The sequence below is a fragment of the Gossypium arboreum genome, chromosome 11, assembly GCF_025698485.1.
Source record: "Gossypium arboreum isolate Shixiya-1 chromosome 11, ASM2569848v2, whole genome shotgun sequence".
In the NCBI taxonomy this organism is placed as follows: Eukaryota; Viridiplantae; Streptophyta; class Magnoliopsida; order Malvales; family Malvaceae; genus Gossypium; species Gossypium arboreum.
The window spans coordinates 6,931,603-6,955,438 of NC_069080.1; the positions used below are offsets into that span (position 1 = coordinate 6,931,603).

General features: G+C 33.9%; 2 protein-coding genes and 1 pseudogene across 2 annotated transcripts; 2 read left to right on the forward strand and 1 right to left on the reverse strand.

The window, feature by feature from the left end:
* The first annotated feature begins 296 nt into the window (after positions 1-296).
* Positions 297-6,955, forward strand: LOC108451409 (malonyl-CoA:anthocyanidin 5-O-glucoside-6''-O-malonyltransferase-like). The gene is made up of 2 exons (XM_053020908.1): positions 297-1,200; positions 6,537-6,955. Exons 1-2 carry the CDS (start codon positions 297-299, stop codon positions 6,953-6,955), a joined length of 1,323 nt encoding a protein of 440 aa, XP_052876868.1.
* Positions 6,956-9,290: 2,335 nt separating this feature from the next.
* Positions 9,291-12,111, forward strand: LOC108465744 (cation/H(+) antiporter 2-like). Its single transcript, XM_017766127.2, has 3 exons — positions 9,291-9,691; positions 9,804-10,790; positions 10,903-12,111. Exons 1-3 carry the CDS (start codon positions 9,527-9,529, stop codon positions 12,109-12,111), a joined length of 2,361 nt encoding a protein of 786 aa, XP_017621616.2. The 5' UTR covers positions 9,291-9,526.
* Positions 12,112-12,377: 266 nt separating this feature from the next.
* LOC108465743 (phenylacetaldehyde reductase-like) lies at positions 12,378-16,821 on the reverse strand (annotated as a pseudogene).
* Between the last annotated feature and the right edge of the window lie 7,015 nt (positions 16,822-23,836).

Genomic DNA, 23,836 nt, shown 5'->3' on the forward strand with positions numbered 1-23,836 from the left:
AATAAAAGCAAAAAGAACCTGAGGTGATCTTCCATGTAGCCTACTATTTCTTTCTTGCCGTAGCATATAGAAATATATGCATAATGCATTCCATGATATTCCAACAAATTGCAGGCTTGCACACTGCAGTTCCATATAGTTGGTATCGTGTGTTTTTATTATATTTGTGAGTACATTATATACTAAATTATGATAAGTTTGAGCAAAAAATTATATAATTCCACTACTCCATGTTGTATCTATTTAAGTTCCCGGAGTGACCAAAAAAATCCAACGGAGAAGAGAAAGTTTCCGCCATGGGATCTTCATGTACTGTGAAAATCCTTGAGATTGCTCAAATCAAACCATCCCTTGAATTACCGAACTGTACCATTGAATTCTCTTTGCCGCTCACTTTCTTCGACAGTTTCTGGTTCACATTCCCACCAGTTGAGGGACTCCTTTTTTACAACCTTAACGACTTAACCCCTGCAGATTTCAGCTCAGAAATCCTCACCAAACTCAAGCAATCTCTTTCTCTAACGCTGCGTCATTACCTCCCCGTCGCTGGAAGCCTCAAGTGGCCATCAGATGCCCCCAGACCCTTCATTTTGTACGCTCCGGATGATGGAGTTTCAGTCATAGTTGCCGAGTCTGATGCAGACTTTCACCGTCTCTCCAGCAATGGAATCTATGAAGCTGTTGAGTTACATCCTTTAATACCCCACCTGAGATCCTCAGATGATTCTGCATCAATTCTAGCTATTCAAATAACATTTTTTCCTAGTCAAGGTTTTTCCATTGGAATCACAGCTCATCATACAGTTCTTGAAGGAAAAACTACATCCATGTTTATGAAATCCTGGGCTTACCTATGCAGGCTAGGGAATAAAGAAAACCCTGGGTTGCCACTAGAACTAATCCCATATTTTGATAGGGAAATTATCAAAGATCCTACAGGGCATGACCTTGATATTCTATACTTGAACCAACGTTTAATATGTTCTAATGGTAATAAAAGCTTGAAGGTTCCAACAAACAAAAGAGCAACTCCTAATCTAGTTCGAGCCACAGTTACGCTTAGTCAGGAAGATTTCAAGAAAATGAGGGAAAAGGTCTTGTCTAAATCACCTGATAGCTCAAAAATTCCGCCTTTATCAGATTTTGCGCTTACTCTGGGTTATGTAGCTAGTTGCATTGTCAAAGCAAGAGGTGGAGCAGGTGATAGAAGCGTTTGTCTTGGATTCACAGCTGATTGCAGGCACCGTTTAGACCCACCTGTTGTTTCAATAGGGTCGGAAGCGTGTAAATTATTGTACTAAAAAATCACACAAAGTTCAATTCCCAGGGAAGAGATGTGGATCACAAGGATCTCTTAAATACCAAGTCTTTCCTTAGTCAGAATATCCCTTTTATAGTAATTTAATAGCACAATTAAATACTACTATTATACCCTCAAATATTGAAAGAAAAATAGGACAAGAAAGAACACAAGAGTTTTAACGAGGTTCGGTAAATTATACCTACGTCCTCGGGCACTAACACCAGATGATAACTTTACTATCTCCAAAATATTACGAACAAATAGAATTCTTTAAGAATTCTCAAATGGGAGAAGAGAGAAAACTAAGAGAGAAAGATTGGTTGGGATGGTTGAAATGAAAAATGAAAAGGCCTATTTATAGTTGAAGTTCAGGGACTAACTTGCAAATGGCCTAAAAAATTAGGGACCAAAATTGCAATTATCCCATTCAACTTTTCAACATTCGGTGCAACTTGCTTCACCTTTTTAACAAGTTGCTTCCTACCTTTGTTGACTTTTCAACAATCTCCACCTTGAAGATTTGATTAGGATAATCGCATCTTCACACACTTCTTTCAACTCCCCAAATTCGATAAAGTTATCTTTTGTAGTGCCTCCAAATGCGCTCTCGAGCGCCATACACCTGAAGGTGCTCAAATTCTCAGGATATTAATCAAGTTCAAACAATGATTAAACTTGATTGTTGTTACCACTTTGGTCATCATATCTGCAGGATTATCTGCTGTCGGAATCTTCTGAAGTAGAATTTTTCCTTTTTCAAAGACTTCCCGCACAAAGTGATATCTTACGTCGATATGCTTGGTTCTTGAATGATAGACTTGATTTTTCGCTAAATGAATAGCGCTCTGACTGTCACAATATAGACTAATGTGACTTTGAACAACTCCCAAGTCTTTCAACAATCCATTAAGCCAAATAGCCTCCTTAACAGCTTCTGTAACTGCCATATATTCTGCCTCTGTAGTAGACACAGCTACTGTAGACTGCAAGGTAGACTTCCAACTCACTGGGGCTTTAGCAAGAGTAAACAGATACCCCGTAGTTGAACGACGTTTATCTAAATCACCAGCAAAGTCGGAATCAACATATCCAACTACAAACTGACCAAGTGTTTCATCCTGCTCAAAAACTAAACCAACATCTACGGTTTTTGAAGATACCGCAGAATCCATTTCACAGCTTGCCAATGTCCCTTTCCAGGATCATGCATATACCTGCTCACAACTCCAACAGCTTGTGAAATGTCAGGCCGCGTACACACCATCGCATACATCAAACTCCCAACTGCATTAGCATATGGGACTTTTGCCATATATTCTCTTTCTTCTTCAGTTTTCGGAGATAATTGAGCACTAAGTTTCAAATGAGAAGCTAGTGGGGTACTTACATGTTTAGTGTTTTCATTTACACCAAAACATTGTAATACCTTTTTCAGATATTGCTTCTGATTCAAACAAAGCTTGCCTCTCTGTCTATCTCTACTTATCTCCATGCCGAGAATCTTCTTGGCCTCACCTAGATCTTTCATCTCGAACTCTTGATTCAACTGAGCCTTCAGCTTATCTATCTCTTTTGGCTCTTGAGCGATTAACATATCATCAACATACAAGAGTAGATAAATGAAAGATCCGTCATCACAACTTCGCAAATACACACAATTGTCATATTTGCTTCTTGTGTATACGCTTTTCATAAAGCTATCAAATCGCTTGTACCATCGCCTCGGGGATTGCTTCAATCCATATAGCGATTTGTTCAACTTACAAACCCAATTTCTACCACCAGCATCATGTATCCTTTGAATTTGAGTCATATAGATCTCCTCTTCTAACTCACCATGCAGAAAGCCGTCTTAACATCAAGTTGAGCTAGCTCCAAATTCAACTGTGCTACCAAGGCCAACAAAATTCTAATGGAGGAATGCTTCACAACAGGGAAAATACATCATTGTAGTCAATTCCTCCTTACGGCGTAGCCTTTAGCTACCAACCTTGCCTTGTAGCGAACATCTTTCTTACTAGGAGATCCATCTTTCTTTGCGAATACCCACTTGCATCCGATTGCCCTTTTACCTTTCGGTAATTGCGCCAACTCCCAAGTATTGTTCTTCAGGAGAGATTGCATTTCTTCATCCATGGCGCTTTTCCATTTATCACTTTCTAAGCTTTGCATTGCTTCTTGATAAGTGATAGGAATATCATCATCAACAACGGGAAGGGCGTAGGCCACCATATCAGTAAATCGAGCAGGTTTACGAATTTCTCTCCTTGGCCTTGCAACTGCAACTGGTTCTGGTGTACTTAATGGTTCTTGGGTCAGAACCTCTTCAACCTCTAATTCCTCCATTGTGGCTGGAGAATTAGACTTATTAACTGGGCAAATCCCCATCTGCTCAAACTCCACCTGTTTTGGAGTACACTCCACCTGCTGTGGAGTATCGCTTGTCTGAATATCTTCATCTGCTACCTTTTTCAATGTGGCAGATTCATCAAAGGTAACATCTCTGCTACAGATCATTTTCTTTGTGTCTAAGCACTAAAGACGAAATCCCTTCACTCCAGAAGTGATTCCCATAAAGAGAGCTTTCTTTGCCCTCGGATCTAACTTTGACTCCTTCACATGGTAATATGCAGTGGATCCAAACATATGTAAGGAATCATAATCATGGCGGTTTTCAGACCATACCTCCATAGGAGTTTTTCTTTCTAATGCAGATGATGGCAAGCGATTAACAAGATGGCGGTATGTCACAGCCTCAGCCCAAAATTGCTTGCCCAACCCAGCATTGGACAACATACATCGAACTTTCTCCAGCAATGTTCGATTCATACGCTCTGCCACTCCATTCTGCTGTGGTGTATCCCTAACTGTGAAGTGTCGAACAATACCATACTCTTGGCACACATCGAAGAACGGATCACTTCTATATTCCCCTCCATTGTCCGTCCTAAGCCGCTTGATTTTCTTGCCGGTCGGTTTTCGATCATAGTTTTCCATTTAAGAAAAACTCCAAGCACTTCATCTTTAGTTTTCATGGTATACACCCAAACTCTTCGGAAAAGTCATCAACAAAAGTAACAAAGTAGTGTTTTCCTCCCAACGAAAGTGTTTTGGAAGGCCCCACACATTTGAGTGAACATATTCCAAAATACCTTTTGTATTATGGATAGCAGTCTTCAATTTCACTCTCTTTTGCTTTCCCGAACACAATGCTCGCAAAATTTTAATTTGCAAGCCTTTGCACCTTTCAACAATCCTTGCTTTGCGAATTTGCAAGGATTTTCACGGCATGTCCCAACTTCATATGCCACAACTGCATTGAGTCCAATTCTTTGTTACCGGAAGCTGCAGCGACTGCTCCAATAACTGTACTACCTTGGTAGTAATACAAGTTATTTTTCCTGATGCCCTTCAATATCACAAGTCGCCGGATGTCACTTTCAAAACCCCATCTCTCATAGTAACAACTGAACCATTGGATTCCAAGGCTCCCAATGAGATGAGATTTTTCTTCAAACTGGGCACGTACCGAACATCAGTTAGAACTCTGGTTGATCCATCTTGATTCTTTAATTGGATTGAACCTATCCCAGCAGCTTTTCTGAGCATTGTCATTGCCCATATAAACAACTCCTCCATTTAGTTCTACTAAATCGAGAACCACTCCGGTTAGGGGACATATGATAGGTACAACCCAAATCCAATATCCACTCATCCGAATGGAGCACGATGATGATGCAACCAGTGATAATTGAGTCATTGGTATCATGCTTTGCAACACAAGCATCTCTGACTTTTCCCTTATTCTTGACTTTGGACAATTTTTCTTCCAGTGGCCTTTCTCATGACAAAAGGCACATTCATCTTTCCGAGTCCGGACTTTGACTTTGATCTCCTTTTGAGTTTTCTTCCGAGTGTATGAACGACCTCGGACTACTAAAGCTTCGTATCTCGATTGAGTTTTTTGTTTGTCCTTCTTTCTCTGTTCATAAGCGTATAAGGCCGCATGAGACTTCGCTCGAGAGATATATCACTCTGCCATGAAGTAGAGTAGTTTCTAGGAACTCAAACTCCTCGGAAGTGACCCCAACAACATCAAAGCCAAATCTTCATCTTTGAATGTCTCATCCATATTTAGCAAATCGGTGACTAAGCGATTAAATTTGGTGATGTGATCATTAATTGTGGTACTTGGGGCGTAAGTGAAGCGAAAGCAGTCTTTTCTTCAAGTGGAGCTTATTTTGACTGTTTTTCTTCAAAATTTTTCTTCAAGTGCCACCCACAACTTATTTGCGAAGTCTCCTTTGAAAAAGCATACCTGCTCTCGAGAAAGGCATGATCGAATTGTGCCACATGCCAACCGATTGATCGCCTTCCAATCTTTCTCCTGTACATCATCTGGTTTCTCTTCATCAATGGCAATGTCTAGACCCTGCTGAAAAAAGGGCATCTAGAACCTCACTTTGCCACATACTAAAATGGCCCGTGCCATCAAAGATATCTACGGCCAATCTTGCATTTGCAATTGTCGGTCTTGTCCACATGGACGATGTTGAAGCTCCTACACCGACCGTTTTCTCCATAATCTTTCAATATACCTAAGGAAATCTTTTACGATGTGGAAGATCGGTTTAAAGCGCAACCACAGAGCATACTACGATTAACCTTGGCTCGATACCACTTGTTGTTTCAATAGGGTTGAAGCGTGTAAATTATTGTACTAAAAATCACACAAAGTTCAATTCCGGGAAGAGATGTGGATCACAAGGATCTCTTAAATACCAAGTCTTTCCTTAGTCGAATATCCCTTTTATAGTAATTTAATAGCACAATTAAATACTACTATTATACCTCAAATATTGAAAGAAAAATAGGACAAGAAAGAACACAAGAGTTTTAACGAGGTTCGGTAAATTATACCTACGTCCTCGGGCACTAACACCGATGATAACTTTACTATCTCCAAAATATTACGAACAAATAGAATTCTTTAAGAATTCTCAAATGGGAGAGAGAGAAAACTAAGAGAAAGATTGGTTGGGATGGTTGAAATGAAAAATGAAAAGGCCTATTTATAGTTGAAGTTCAGGGACTAACTTGCAAATGGCCTAAAAAATTAGGGACCAAAATTGCAATTATCCCATTCAACTTTTCAACATTCGGTGCAACTTGCTTCACCTTTTTAACAAGTTGCTTCCTACCTTTGTTGACTTTTCAACACCACCTGTCCCAGAAACCTATTTTGGAAACTGTAATGTTATTCTAGCAGATATATCAGAGGCCGGAGGTTACATGGACTTCGAAAACGGGATTGCATTTGGTGCAGTAAAAGTAAGCAATATGGTGAAGGGATTAAAAGAGAAAGGGGTTTTCGAAGGAGCAAAAGATAGGCTGGCACCCCTTTTCAAAATAGCTAAGGAGCCACCAGGATCCGTGCAAAAACTTATAGTTGCTGGATCGCCACGATTTGATCTTTACAAAACCGATTTTGGATGGGGAAGGCCGTGGAAAGTGGTGCTTGTTTCCATTGATAAGAATGAAGCTATTTCCATGGCTGAAAGTAGAGATGGGAATAGAGGAATAGAAGTTGGCTTGGCCTTGAAGAAGCCTGAAATGGAGCGGTTTCTCTCCATGTTTCTCAAAGATGTTTAACAAGATATTAAGAGGTTTTTCTCTATGTTTCTCAATATGTTTCTCAAATCCGTCCATCTATACTCGACCACCATTATGTATGAAAAATGTTAACTTATGATATTTTCTATCGTTCGGCCCCCTTGGCTCAAATAATATATTCAGTAAATTTGAGTATAATTTATGATTATAATAACATGTTTGGATCGTATCCAATCGTATTACGGATAAGTTATTGGATCATCAAGTAATTCAACATCCTAAAACGAGGGTGGAGGCTTAGCAGGGACAAACAAAAGTTCAAAGAATTCCAAGCTCTAGAAAGAGCTTAATTACAGGGAGATATTAAAGATCATTTGTTGAAGATGGAAGCCACAAGGCGAAATTTTGGCACGTGATTTGCTAAATTGGCTTTCACTTGGAGCTGTTATTGTTAGTTGGCTTCATGATAGTGCAGAAATTTTGTGCTATATAATGTGTACATTAGTATTCAAGTTTATGTAGTTCTCAAATTGACTGGCTCTTGGTTCGCTTTGAACTGTTACTTTAGTTTAATTTTTACAGGTGCTAAAAGTAATATCATTTTTAATGCATTTTAAGTGATTATTTGATGTTAATGGTGAATTTTATATTCTTAATCTTTAAATTCATATTTTTATAATTAAGAGAATATTTGGGAACAAGAGGAGAGAAAAATGAGCAAAAATTAGAGCAAGTTTCAGGAAGCCACGCAGGTTGGACCATTCCACATGGGCTGGAATGCGAACGTGTGAGCTACACAGTCTGCCACGCAACCATGTGACAAGTCATGTGGAAATCGCGAATCGCACTCTAAACTGGTGGGAAAATGTATTTTTTAGGTTTTTCAGGCATTTTAACACCTATATATGACAAAAATAAGAAGATGAGAATGAGTCGTCATAAAATATTTAAGAAAACGACTCGAAAAATATCATTAAAGTCGATTTTGAAGAAGATATTCATCAAGATGGAAGATTCCCTCTTAATTTATTTGGAGATTATTATGAGTTTCTTTATTTCTTATGATTATACTGTATTTTAGATGTTTTTATTTTCCAACATAAACTAATTTTCCAAATAACTAGGGAGATGAACCCTAGATGGATTTTGCTATTTGATTTTTATTTTTACGCAATAAATATTTGGATCTTGTTCTCAATTATGTGTGCTTAATTCTTGGTTTAATATTTCTAAACTATTAATCCATATTTGATATACTTAAATCAGATGAGGAGTAGATCCTGTTTAAGAGTAGATCTAGCGTAATTGAGTGAAGTTGCATACGATAATAGGGGTTTTAATTAAAAAGAAATTTCAATTAATCAACTTAGAGTCAATTGCTCTTATTCTTGAAGAGAGATATTAGTATAATTTAGAGATTTCTATGGATCAAGATACTAAGTTAAGAAATTGCGTAATTTAGATTAATAAAGACAGATAAAGTCTAGGTGAATTTTTTCTTGAGTATTGTTTCGCTTCTTGGTTCTTAATTGTTTATTTTCTTGATTTTTTAGTCGTCGCATTTGTAGTTAATTAATTTAATTAATTTTAGTTTTGATTAATTTCTCGAATTTATCAGTTAAATAATAGAAAGATGGTAATTACTAATACTTTAAGTCATCCTGAGAACGATATATTTAATCACTGTAGCTATACTATTAATTAATAGATGCACTTACCTTAATTAGATTTTTAGTTGGTTTACAATTGCATCAAACTTAAAAAGGCAGGCAATTCAAAAAATTCGTATTGTTTAATGTGTATATATTATGATTCGAGTTTCTATAGTTTTTAAATTGTTAAATGTATTGCAATCTTAGATTCTATACTATTCCAATCAAGCTCGAACATGTATTACCTATTGTGGATTAAAGTTTGTGGTTATTATGCACAAAGCATTATCATGGAGATTAAATGGACAGATCGAGTTGGGCTCAGATTTTAGCCATTTTATCAGTATTGAATTTGGACAAAATTTTAAACCTATTTTCTAGATTGAATTTGAGCTTCTTAAATGGATCTAAAATTTTATTAGGGCTTAACCTAAACCATAAATACCTAACCATAATACTCATAAAATTATAGTTTGTGCGATTAAATTTTTTTAAATATCTAACCTAAATAAAATATATAATTTGAGTACTTATTATTCTATTAAGGTCTTCTTTTTCTTTTTTCTTTTTTTCGAGTGCTTAGATTCTAACAGTTGTAAAATAACAGATGGCGTGGCATTGGCAGATAACATAGAACTTGATGATCCTTTGGATAAGTCACAAAAAATGGAATGGACTAAATTTTAGAAAGGTAAATGGAAGGGTTTTGTTGTTTTATCATGAAAAGGAAAAAAAGTGAACATCCCTCCACTTTTATATGACCAAATATCCCGGAAGAAAGGTCGTCCATCAGAAAGCAATGGATACTGTGAGAGAGAGGGGTGGGGTGTAGGTCGAGGCTTGGAAGGAAAAGAAGAAAAAAAGAGCAGATAATTTGATGAATTGCCTACCTAGCTCTGTTCTCAACTTGGTAAAGCAGCATCAATTGTTCTTTTCTAAATAAAAAAACATAGGAAGGATGGAAAAGATGGAGGCAGCAGAAAAGGCAACGTGTCGATCAGTGGACAATTTTAACCCTTTGATCACAACCATCTTTCAGGTCTCCTGCATTCTTGTCATTTCTCATATGTTTCACATTCTATTGAAACCCCTGGGACAACCTGGACCCTTTGCACAACTCCTTGTGAGCATTAATCATCATTTCTATATTATGCATGGTATATATGATGTTAATAATGAATGTTGTTGGAGCAATGTGGATGAATGTCTTCTTGTTGTTATTGTGTACAAAGCAGGCTGGTGTTGTGGTAGGCCCTACATTGTTGTCCCGCATACGCAGAGTTGAGGATTTCTTCATCCAGGCATCTTCTGCAGAGTACTATATGTTTTTCTCATTCTTATGTCGAATGCTATTCATGTTCTCTATTGGCTTGGAAACAGATATTCCATATTTAAAGCGCAACATTCGTGTTGTAAGTATAGTGGCAGGAGGGGGTATAATCCTGGCCTCCATCTGTGCTGCACCTCTCTTGTGGTTGCTTATCAAGGTTTTCACAGTGACTAAGAGCCGCTTTCCATTCTACCTTCTTATCTTTACAGTCTTAGCAAATTCAGCGTCTCCTGTAGTCATTCGGATGATTGCAGAATCCAAGTTTGACAATGCTGATTTAGGCCGCTTGGCAATTTATTCTTCCCTCATCAGTGAAATGTCTTGCGTTGCATTTGTCGCTACACTTACCGCCTGCTCCTCCACCATAAGACTCGTGGGTGCAATCATTGCTACTCTTGTCACCGTGCTCCTTATCTTTCTCAACAATTATCTACCTTTCTTTTTCAACAAAAGGAACCGCCACAATAGATTCCTCACTAACAGCGAACTTTTCCTCATCATATTTATTCTCTTGGCTATCTCACTGCTTGTGGAATCCGCTGGCTACACAGCTATAACCTGTTGTTTCCTGGCAGGCCTCATGTTCCCTAGGGAAGGCAAAACATGTCGGACATTGCTACATAAACTCACTTACGCTGTAAATACATTCGTTCTTCCCGTATACTTTGGCTACACCGGATTCCAGTTTAATATAAGTAAGATCTTTAATAAACTAACTCTTATTCTCACTGTCCTCATCATCCTGCTCAGTGCTGGCACTAAAATTGTGGCCACCCTTGCCGCTTGTTATTACCTCAAGATCCCAAGGAATGAATCTCTAATCCTTTCTTTCTTACTCAACATGAAAGGCAACTACGACCTTATAATCATTAATTCTCCTCCAGTACCCAAAGTATAGTTCCTTATTTCTCTACTACCTACCACCTTACTATAATCATTAATACAAGTGTTGTTCATGCTATGCATTTAGTGGCATTCATTCATTCTGTGGTTAATTGTTGCAGATGCTGTGGGAAAATGATATTCATGATTTGTTTTTGAGTGTAGTAGTTCTCAAGACATTGATCCTAGCATCAGTGGTTGCCATTTGGTTGAACAGAGGAGAGTTTTGTGCTCATTACCCTACAACACTGGAAATACTTAATCCAGAGAGTGAGCTTCGAATGCTGGCTTGTGCATACATCCCACGCCATGTTTCAGGCTATCTTAGCCTGATCTCAGCATTGAGTGGTTGTCCTAATGCAACTCTCAATCCTTACGTCGCACATCTAGTGGAGCTTCCCAAGAAAAAGAAAAGCAAATTGATGTACCATCAACTGGAAGATGGTGATCAGTACAGCGACGACGAAGAGTATGGTGGAAATGATGTGGTACAGATCACGAACGCTCTCGACTCCTTCATTTCAGAGACCAAAATTCCGGCCCATGAAGCTAAGATTGTATCATCATTTTTAACCATAAACCAAGATGTGTGCAATGGTGCTGTGGACTTGCGTGTGTCTATTATAGTCCTTCCTTTCCACAAGCACCAAAGAGTTGACGGGAAAATGGAAAATAGCATGGAGGGCATACGGACTATAAACCAAAAAGTTATTCGGCATGCCCCATGTTCGGTCGGTATATTTTTGGATCGTGGACAAACCGGGTTCCAGCAACCACATGGCTCTCTCTCTGTGCAAAATATAGCAACCTTTTTCTTTGGTGGCCCTGATGATCGTGAGGCTTTAGCATGTAGCAAGAGAATTTTGATGCATAGTCAAGTTAGTTTGACGGTCTTCCGCTTCATACAATCCAATTCAAGTATACAGAATTCGTGGATTAGCGATGCATCCCACAAGGATGAGGAGGTGGTCATGGCAATATCGAGTATCGGAACGGAGAACGAGATGGACAATGTCTTTGTAGACACCTTTTGTAACAGGTATGTGGCACAGGGTAAAGCCAGTTTGATTGAGAAGTACGTGAGTGATGGGGCAGAGACATTAGTGGCTCTGAGAGGGATATTGGACAACATGTATTCACTGGTGATAGTAGGGAAGGGAGGGAGAGCGAATAGCTCCTTGACAATTGGTATGAGTGATTGGGAGGAGTGTCCAGAGCTTGGGTTGGTTGGGGATCTCTTGGCATCTTCAGAAATGAACTTCAATGGTTCCCTCTTGGTCATCCAACAACACCGGCACTCCGAGGAAGATGAGGCCCTCATCCCTCCATAGACAATAGTTACTATTACCACTACAAATGCTGCTGCTACTGGCAATTCAGGTACATACAAACATACATATAACAATCATGTAAATTATTTCTAGATTAGTTGCCCTGCAGATAGAATAGTCATAGCTGAACTGTTAGATATCAGAATAAGATAATCAAAGGCACTGTTTAAGATATCAGAATGATCCAAGTTTTATTTTAAGATACTAGTTGGTGAATGGTGACTGCGTTAGTCATTATCTTTTCTTATGAATGGGAAACAAGATGATTATTCACTTTTAGAAATCAGCAAACCTAACATTATCAACCATATATAATGGCCAAATTCTTTACGTTACATAAGTTGGTTTAAGCTGATAAGAAAACAGAACCAAGACACAAAAAAACCAAGTCCTCTAGTCGCTAATTATTCAACAAACGGCAGCAGCAAACGATCGTAAATATAAACTAGAAATAACATTTTCATGGAGCATTAAAATGAAGTAACAATTAATTCAAATGCTTAAGAATCCTTTCTCCTTCAAGCTTTCAACAGTTTCCTGGAGACTCCTTTCCCAAGGAGTGAAGCTGAGACCCAAACTTTTTGCTTTCTCCTGGGACACCTGGTATATACGCTTAAGAGGGTCGTCATGTTCTTCACATCTGTCATTAATTAAAGGAAAACATGACTCTTATCACCAATTCCATCATCAATCAAGCAATTGTTGGTATTAAATAAGCAAGATAGCACAATTGCTTACTTTCTTTCGAGTCCCAAAGTAGGATAAAGCTCATTCAAGGTCTTCAGAATCTCCGGAAACTCTACAACTCTTTCCACTAAGCAATATCTGCCAGTAGCTGAAGGAATCTCAAATGCTTGAATATGTGCATATGCAACATCTTGAACATCAACAAGCCAATAGATTGAACTCGGAAAAATGTTTTCTCCTGTATCCAAAAGATTTTTACTGCAAAAATGGCACAGATGAACAACTCTATAAAGGGTAAAAACAGTACCTCTTGTGTGGGCTAGAACCACCTCTGAAGTGCAGTTTAGAGATGGCTGTAAAAGAGGACCAACCACAAATCCTGGATTAAGTACAACCAAGTCCATCCTGTTCTCTTCTGCAAACCTCCAAGCAGCTTCCTCTGCTAAAGTTTTGGAGGCCATATACCAAAGCTGGAAAAACCATGTAAATAATTACTCATTTGCAAGACATCGTAAAGGGATAGAACAAGTGTGGACATCAATACCTTATTTTTCTCACAAAAACGTGAATCTGAAAACCAAGTCTCATCGACCACCACATCAGGAGTCAAAGGTTTTCCATTGTATACAACTGAGACGATAGAAGCTGTTATGACAACTCTCTTGATGGAAGGAACTTTGGCACATGATTTAAGAACATTCAGTGTACCCTTGATTGCTGGATCAATTAGTTCTGCCTGAAAATGGGAAAAGTTGGAATTGTTTGCAGTAAATCCAGTGATAGTAAGCTAAACAAAGTGGCCATCATTCTACAGTTCATAAATTCATTTTCCTTCCCTAGCGCATAAGTTTACTGTTGTTGTGATGGAATCCAAAGTTCTAGCCTGCCACTAAAACGTGCATGCTTTCCCCTAAAATTGTATATTGTAAGTGTCATTTAGGTACATTTTTTGTCATATAAATTGTTTTCCAAAAAATATTTCTCAAAATTATGAAGATTTTTATCAGGTTTTTATTAAAATAAAAAAATTAATTACCAAAATGATTTAAATTCATTTTATATCTTTTATATATTTTCATAATTAATTTACATCTTATATTATTTTCGTAATTAAATTTTTTATATTATTTTAATAAAAACTCTTTTTTCTGTTTAGGTTAATATTAAATAAAAATATAAAGCTAAATTACCTTACACCTATATGGGTGACCAAATCCTATAAATAAAAGTTCCTAAAAATTATCCATATTCCACCTAACCCTTAAATAAGAAAATAAATGTACTTAAACACGTTCGAATCTATGTCCTACTTCACTGGCAACAATTTCAATGTCAATCGAGTTAAGACTCAATCGGTTGTTTTATATATTTATTTATTGGGAATAAAATATTATTATACACTCATTTATATCTAATATCTTTTCCAACTTAATTTAACTCTTTAAATCAATTACTTAAAATAATCAATTTTTAAATTATAAACAAACCTATTTTCTTTTTTTTACAAATTTTAATCTTTTTTTCATAAGTTAATATTTTTTATTTGGGAATAAATTATATTAGGATTATCCTAAAAAGTATAATTTGTAGGCACCGATAAAATAGTGTCACGACATTAAATTTTAAAGATAACAAAGTATTATTATACACTCACCTATATCTAATATATTCTCCAACTTAATTTAACTTTAATTAAATTACTTAAAATAATTATTTTTAAAATTATAAAAAATGAATTTTCTTTTTTTTTTACAAATTTTAATCATTTTTCTATGAGTTAATATTTTTAAATTTGCACAACTAATTTTAAAAAAAAATTAATAATTTTGTGCAAATTTTTCCATGTCATTGACATATAATTTTGGTAATTATTTTACCTTGAACCCTGAGGTTTAGGGTTTGGGTTTGGGTTCGGGTTTGAGTTTGAGTTTGGATTTTAGGTTTAGAGTTCAAGATTCAAGGTTTAGGTTTAAGTTCAAGGGTTAAGGATTTGGGTTTATGGTTTAATGTTCAAGGGTTCAAGGTACGAGTTTAGGATTAGGGATCGGGTTCAAGGTTCAAAAGTTTAGGATTATGGGCTCATGATTTGGGTTTAGGGTTTGAGATTCTAAATTCAAGGTTTTGGATTTGGGGTTCAGGATAAAAATTATCAAAACTATGTGTTAATGACATGAAAAAGTTGTTGAAATGTAATTAAATAATTGAGAAGGACCATGAATTATATGGTTTAAAGGATTCATAAAATAATTTCTCTATGGATGAGTATATAATAATAATTTTATATCTTTAAAATTTTAAAATTTGATGATGTGGCAAATTTAAATTATTATTTTAAGTAAAGATAATAAAATCGAAACATGAATTATCTTTTAAATTAAGTATAAGGGTGTAAAATAATATGTACTTTTTAATGATTAATTGATTAAAATCAAACTATCGGTCACAACTAATCTAATAATATTTTAAATTTACAAGTCCGAGATAAGTAAAATTAAATATATTATTTTATAAGTGTTGAATTTACATTAAAATTTATTTATTATATTAATTAAAAATAAGCTTAAAATATAATTTGTTAATTAAAATATTATTTGTCGACTATATCATTTTTTCCCTTTGTTACTTATATTTGTTTTTGCTCAAATTGGTACTTAAAGTTATATTTTATTAACCGGTTCAGCCCACAATTTTTAAAAAATCAATTGAAATGTTGTCCAATTAGAAAGTGTCACGTGGGATTCATATGTATTAAAAATAAAAAAATGTAAAAGTAATTCCAAAATAATTTATGAAGTAAAAATATAATTGCAAATTTTAGAAAGCTACCATTTGCTTTTAACCAATTGTTGAGAGTTTTATATTAGAAAATTATTTCATCGATCAAATCCAGTGATTTTAGAATTAGATCAGACCAATCAATTTGACCAAGAATTGGTCCTGAGATAAGAGTTGAGCCAGTTAATTCATAATTCAATACAATAATTGAACCAAGTTAAAAATTAATTGAACCAGTTAAAACGATTTTTCTATTTTTAATGATATTTAAAATATTTTACACATAAAAATAATAATTATATTTGAAATAATAATTTTTAATAATTACTTATTTATTATTTTATTTTATTTATATAAATAAAATATTTATTAATTAAAAAATAAATTAAAAATAAAAAATTAAAAACAATATATTTATTATTAAAACATTGATTAAAAGTACTTGAAATAATATGAAATAAAAAGTACAAATATAGTTAAAAGAGAAATCAATCTTGAGACTATTTAACTGTGTGACTAGAAGAGTTGGCGCGTAAAAAAAAATTGTTTTTTAAAAAGCACTCTTCGCATAAGGCGTAGTTCTCTCTCCAATAACGATTTATAATTTGGCTTTTTTGGCCAAAGAAGCTACATGCGTGTTTACGTAAAATTATTATTGGTGTTTTGTTTCCCTTATCTAGGTTCCCGCATCCAACTAAGAGCTGAAAAGACAGAAAATAAAAACGGAAGGATGATAGACCTGTGGGTCGGTAGCTGAAAATATGACGGGGGAGGCTGTATGGAAAAACACCATGGCATCCATCCACTATAGAGTCAAAGCATCCTTCCTCCAACAAGTCTGCTTTCAACAAATGAAGCCTTTCCTTAGCCCCCTCAAGGGCAAGCAAATGCTGTGTCTTTTTTGGATCATCTGTTGCATGTTGAAACATACCATTTTTGATGTCAAACTGAAACGGTGGGGCAAGGAAATTTCTTTTCTTGTTAAAGAAAAAGAGAAAATTACAGACTTGGGTCACGAACAGTGGCTTTAACTGTGTAGCCGCGTTGTAGTAAGAGCTTAACAAGCCATGAAGCTACGTAACCAGAGGCTCCGGTTACACATACCACCTTCTCTGCAGCATTCATCTCTAATCAGCAGTTGCGTCGGCGTTAGCTAGGATCTGAATGAGCCGTCTCCAAAGCAGACCAACACCCTTAATTAGTTACGTTGTAGAGAAGCCTTTTGAGATATATGGGTGTGTGTGTATATATAAGAAAATAATTCAAGGTTTTTCAAATTTAAATTTTATTTTCTAATATTGTTAAGTTTACACATTTCAGTCACTTAATTTCAAAAAGTTACAAAATGATCACTGAACTATTTGAAAATTTTTATTTAAGTCATTGATTTGTTAAGTTTCTTTATAAAAAGTTTGGCTAGAGTGCTCCAAGTGGCAATTGAACGGTCGATATGGTAGATCAATACCCGTCGATGATTAAAAGAACTTACCTTAAATTTAAGTCAATCTAATAGTTAATGCTGAAGATCGAAGAAAAAATGGCTTAAACTTTGATTCGTAGATTCATGACTTTTAATGTTATTTCATAAATAAATAAAAATTAAATTATAGAAAGAAATGGAAATGTGAGCTTTCAATTGATGCAAGTGGTATAAGTAGAGAATATCATACAACAATAATTTTAATAACTTAGTGATTTAAATGAAAACTTTCATATTTTTTAGTGACTGTTTTATAAATTTTAAAATTAATTGACTAAAACATAAATTTACTAATAATATAGTAACATTTAGTGTAGCTCACGCAAAAAAATTTAAGACAAAAGATGTACGTTTTTTTTTATAAATAAATACAAAAAATTAATTACAAAAATTAGATATGTTACAGATTAATTACAAAAAATAGGTGTTTTCTACTGTAAAATTAGGTGCTGCCAGTGCCACGCGGAGCCACCCTAAAATCTACCACATCATTGTGAAATCATTCACAAAATACCATAGGATAAGGAATATAATTATCTTTTTAACATGGTGGCATAAATTTATGAGGCCACATCGATTTTAACTTCTTCCTTTTTTTTCAAAATGACTGTTATAAAGAAAAAACAAAAACAGTTGATTCTCCAACAAGATCACCAAAAAAAAAAATCATGTCACATCAATAGAAATGTTGGTTGTTTAATTAACTAATAGTGGCCATACATTTTCCATCCAAATTTGACAAAAAATGGAAATTACAAAACTGGCATTATTTCATAAATAAATAAAAGACAAATTTTATCAATATGAATCACTTGTAGCTCGACCCCATATGATATAAATCACATATGATTGTTAAAAAATCACATCTTTTGAATTGATTCTCCAACTACCAATCATATTTTAGAAGAAATCATTCATATATAAGAACTTTGGAGCAAATTCGGTAACAATCACTTCTATGGCAGTTCTTATAATATAATTTTCCACCACAATTCATCATATGGTAAACTCAAATTTCATAATTAACGGGAAATGTTTGCCTTTATTCCAAATGAATAATATTAACCTTTCCGAATCCTCATTTAAAGGTGTTTTTCAACGGCAATTAATTATTTTATTTATATCTTTATTTGTACATACATAAGTGTGAACATTTATTCAAATCACGCAACCTATAAAACTGAAATGACGAATAATAAATAAATTATCATAATTATTTAATATTGCATTATATATATTGCAAAGCCTTATCGTTGTCGAAATTATTTTTTTGTTTTTTAGGGAAAAGGGGATTGACTTTAAAAACGGAAATGGAGTTGTTACCAATCTTTTTTGTTTAAGTGTAATTGGATCACCTAATAAAATATTTTATTCCATTTAAATCAATTTTGGCCTACGTAAATATTAGAAAACAGGTTCGGGATTTGACTACGTGTGGGGAAGGATTAGCACCCTCACTACGCCCAAAATTGGTACCAAATCGATTAAATACTATCCTTATGTCTAAGATTTAAAAATATTTTTAAAAGGTGGTTCATTTTATAAACATTTGAATAGCCCAAGTTGGTCATCAAAATTCTCTTGTTTCAGAGGAATACAACATCACATCCAACACGATAGGACACGATCCTTTATACCCTCGAAAACATGATAAATTTCGAGTTCCAAAAGTTTATATGTTGAAAATTACAAAAGGATGCCCAATTATTTAGTCCAACAAAAAAACTGAAACCCAGCACAGTAGGACACGATTCCTCGAATTTCTAGACATTGAACATTACCTTGTTTTAGAATTTAGAAGACATGAGTGAAATTCTAAAGGAATATTCGATTATTTTGAACAAACAGGAAATTGCAACCCAGCACGATAGGGCACGATTCCCCGAATTTTCAAATATCAAACATTACCTTCATTTTAAAGAATTTTTAAAACATGAGTGAGATTCCAAAGGAATATTCGATTATTTTGAACAAACGGGAAATTGCAACCCAGCACGATAGGGCACGATTAACCGAATTCCTAAACATTGAACATTGCCTTCGATTTAAAGAATTTTTAAACGAATAATTATAAAACCAACCTAAAACATATTAATTTGACTAGAAATAAAATGGAGGAATTAATCTTAAAGATTTGGATCTTATAAAACAACATCCCGTAAACCAAGTGGAAAACAATGATATGGGATAATAAACACATAAAATATAATACTTGATGAATGAGGATAATGTATCTTATTTTATCAGCTAACAAAATAAATAATTAAATATAACTAACCTAAAAATATAACCCAATTTCAATCATGTATAGAGAATAATTGATATGATAATACAAGGACGAAAAAATATGCTACAATAATATTCATAGCCCAATATAACATAATCAATACAAGATATACAAAATAAAATGAAAATTAGAAAACAATGTGGTATACAACTAGTTTGAAATAATGATAAACACGTAATGTATAATATATGAATTGATGGATTTAAAAAACTAGAGATATATGTAATCTTTTAAATGAGTGTTATAGAATAAATATCTTAAATCAAATAATATACAAGGTGTTAAAAACATTTTAAAAATACATGCAATAAAGGTGAATTTAATAATATATAAACATGAAAGGATAGCCAAAATGCATGATAAAATAGAATTTTAGAAAATATACTATATACATAATGGATTGAAAGCATACACATACATATATATATATATATATATATATATAAATTTAAAAGCAATCACATGTAAAAATAACATAGAAATGATAATACATATAAGATTAAATTAATTTGGTTATATGTGTACAAATATATAAAACATTTAAATGAGATACTACATAATATATTAAAATAATATAATATAAAGAAGAATCTCAAAATAAAAATTTTATAAACACAAAAAACAAAGTTCTCAAATAACTTTACACACATAATTAAATGAATTTTAAAAACAATAAGTATTTTTAAATAAAAAAACCCATTAAAATATGTACAAATATACCTGGAAAAATTTAGACGAAACATTATAAAAATGCTAAAAATAATATAATAAAACCAACTTCAAAAAACCATACAAATAAAAACAAAGCAAATTTATTTTAAAAAACACATATATAAGAACATTAAATGAATTTTAAAATAATAAGTATTTCAAATAGCAAGCTCAATATGAATATTTAAATAAAATTTCACACATAATGTAAAATAAAATAAAGATTTCAAAATAATGATTTATTTAAACAAAAATAAAAATTATTAAAAGTTTTGACACATAAAAAAATATTAAATGAATCTCCTCAAAATAATGAATCATATAAACAAAAACCTAATTGAAATAAAATTAAAATGAAAAGGGATAATTTATAAATTTTGAAGTTAAACGGAGGGCTAACGCACAGTACCCGTAAATGCCAAGGGACTAAAGCTGGAAATATACCAGCTTCCAAAGCGCTGCGTTTAAACGCAAGTTAAGTTGCAATAACGCCAAATCCCAGGGATAAATTGAAAAAAGTAGAGAAAATGTAACGCCCCTTACCCGAGACCGTTGCCGGAGTCGAGCACAAGGCACTACTAAACTTATTTGAGCACTTAACCAAATTTAGATAATTTATATCATACTTTTCAGACAAGCTGTCCAACTGCGTCATAGTTGCTAAATAATTCATATCTCGAGTTATAAAACTCGAAATCCAAATCCGTAAATTTTCCCCGAATTCATACTCATATATCTACTTACCAATTTTTTTCTAGAATTTTTGGTCAAGCCAATTAGTACAGTTTATTAGTTAAAATCTCCCCTATTTCAGGGTTTGACTACTCTGACCTTTGTGTATTAAGAATCATATATCTCTCTGTACAGAGCTTCAATGACTATGCCGTTTGTCTCTAATAAAACTAGACTCAATAAGGAATCTGTACATATAAAGTATGACTTCTAATTATCTTTGTAAAATTTATGGTGAATTCCCAAAGTCAGAACAGGGGATCCAGAAATTGCTCTGGCCCTGTTTCACAAAAATTTAAACATCTCATAAAATATAGCTCATATACCTGTTTTGCTTCTTCCATATGAAAATAGACTCATCAAGATTCGATTCCATAACTTATTCATTATTTAATTCCATTTCTACTATTTTTAGTGATTTTTCAAAGTCAAACTACTGCTACTTACCAAAAACTGTTTTAGTACAAATATTGTTAACTAGTTTATAACATATTTACTTCAATTCATTCAAACTCTATACATGCCATATAAATCTTTAAACATAAAAAAAACTACGGAATTGATCTGAATAGTGTGCCCTGTTGTGTTGATCCGATCTACCCACTTCACTTCAAGTCAATCTACATAAAAATATTAAACACACACAAGTAAGCTTATTGAAGCTTAGTAAGCTCATAGGCATAAAAACACAAATCATATCAAATATCGTACACAATCATATATCTATTAGTTTAACTATTTCATCCTCCAAATCACAATTTCATTAATAACTCATTGGAATAATTTCCATATGGCTACTCACAATTTAACTCCCTTAGGCCCATTTCTCATTTACTTCATTGTCAAATTAGGGAACAATAAGGGAATTGAGTGCTTCATTATCACATTGCCATAGTAAACTATGGACTTTCACATTATTACGCATCACACACGAAGCCATAGCCTTGCCATGGTCTTACACGGTTCACATATCATACCGAAGCCATATCCGGACATGGTCTTATACGGAATCACATTATCACATTATACCGATGTCATAGCCCACTATGGTCTTATCTGAGTCACATTATCACATTGCACCGATGCCATAGCCCAGCTATGGTCTTAAACGGGCGCACTTATCACATATTTTTCGTCAATTCATCAGGGTCACAGAATAGAAGCACTCAAATCCATTGTTCCTACTAATTTGTACTTTTAGTTACACATTATTTATTAGTTAATGCAAATTGATAGTATTCATCAACAATAAAATACTTTAACAATCATAAGATTTTCATAACAAAACATTGAACTTTGCCATATGAACTTACCTGGACTAATTTGCAAAAGTCGTAGAAATTCAGGGACTATTCTTGAATTTTCTCCTTTTCACGATTCAGTTCGTTTTCTTGATCTATAATTATAAAATCATTCCTTCATTAGCATCCATTTCAATTCTATTTCACTTCACAATTTATGCTGTTCAAATTTCGAAATTGCACTTTTACCCCAAAATTTACAGTTTTCACAATTTAGTCCCTGCTCAATTCACCCATCAATTGAACTAATTTTTCTCAATTAACACTTTGTTTTATCATTATAAACTATTTCAAAACCTTTTATATTCTTAATTTCAACAGAAACCTTCAATTCACAACTTTTTCACAATTAGGTCCTAAATATCATTTCCTATCAAAATCACTTAATAAAACCACCTTAATATGAAATTAGAACTTAAATTTCATAATAATTCATCATAAAATTCCTTATACATCCAGGGTAACTTCCAATTTCACCCATAAAATCAAAAACTAATGAATTCTACAAGTGGACCTAATTGTAAAAGTCATAAAAACATAAAAATTATCAAGAAAAGTAAGAATTAAACTCACATGATGTAAAAATATGAAAAAAACAGCTTTCTCCAGACCTTCTATGGCGTTTTGGCTGAGAAAATATGAAGAAATGTCTAGATTTTTCAATTACATCATTATTTAACTATTAACTTTTATGCTATTTCCAATTTTGCCCCTTGTTCACATTGTTTTATTGCTTATTTCATACCCAAACCGTCCAGCCATTAACCTTTGGGTCTAATTGCTCTTTAAATCCATCTTTTTAAATACTTAAGCTATTTACTCACAATTTAACAAATTTTGCACTATTTTCAATTTAGTCCTTTTTAATTAATTAGCCATCCAAACGTTAAAATTTTCTAACGAAACTTTAATACTAACTCAATGATACTCCATAAATATTTATAAAAATATTTATAGCTCGATTTTCAACTTTGAGGTCTCGATACCTTATTTTTGACCCGTTTGACCTAATAAATTCTTTTAATTCACTAATTTCACCATTTCACAAATTCTTCTAAATTCTTACTTGACTCATAAATATTAAATTACTATCTTGTTCAATCTTATTTGTCGAATTTAGTGATCTCAAATCACCATTTCGACACCACTTGAAAATTAGTAATTCTGAGAAAATGTGGGATGGGGCCTAATTGGATGATAGCGCGAAAAGGGAGGGCCTTACCTGCAATTACCCCTCTCTGCAGAAAAGCGCGGATCCTAGGGAGTAGAGGATCGGATCGGGTTGGGTTTAACCAATACGACATCGTTTTGGAGCCACTGAATCAGGCTCAAAACAGCGTCGTTCTTAGTCCCTTATAAAGGCCAAAACCAAGCCATTCGATCGAACCAAACCCTAGCCTCATTCCCTCTTCACCAGCAAACCCTAGACCCTTTCCCTCAAACGTCAAGCAGCTACCACAAACGGCGACCGGCATCCTTAGGCTACAAACAACTACTTTGTAGCCTCGAAATTCCCCTTAAATCTCCGGTTTCGACGAAGCAAAGGACAACCGATGGCCTAAACGCAATGTATTATCACCCTTTTCTTTTCTTTTTGAATGTAAATGATGAAAAATCGAAGGAAATAAATAACAGAATTTTGAAAACGGAGATAACCTTCTCAAGAAATTGCCCTTTTTTTTTTCAATATGTTTATATTGCGTGTGTCAAAAAAATACATTCCTTCTGTCTTGGGCTTTATAGCCGATGAAA

What these genes read in the sequence shown, in the direction of transcription:
- LOC108465744 (XM_017766127.2), top strand. Translation starts at nt 9,527, where the DNA reads ATGGAAAAGATGGAGGCAGCAGAAAAGGCAACGTGTCGATCAGTGGAC. An exon ending in GACCCTTTGCACAACTCCTT is followed by an intron (nt 9,692 to 9,803) that starts GTGAGCATTAAT and finishes TGTACAAAGCAG; the next exon opens with GCTGGTGTTGTGGTAGGCCC. An exon ending in ATTCTCCTCCAGTACCCAAA is followed by an intron (nt 10,791 to 10,902) that starts GTATAGTTCCTT and finishes TAATTGTTGCAG; the next exon opens with ATGCTGTGGGAAAATGATAT.
- LOC108451409 (XM_053020908.1), top strand. Translation starts at nt 297, where the DNA reads ATGGGATCTTCATGTACTGTGAAAATCCTTGAGATTGCTCAAATCAAA. An exon ending in CAAAGCAAGAGGTGGAGCAG is followed by an intron (nt 1,201 to 6,536) that starts GTGATAGAAGCG and finishes CACCTGTCCCAG; the next exon opens with AAACCTATTTTGGAAACTGT.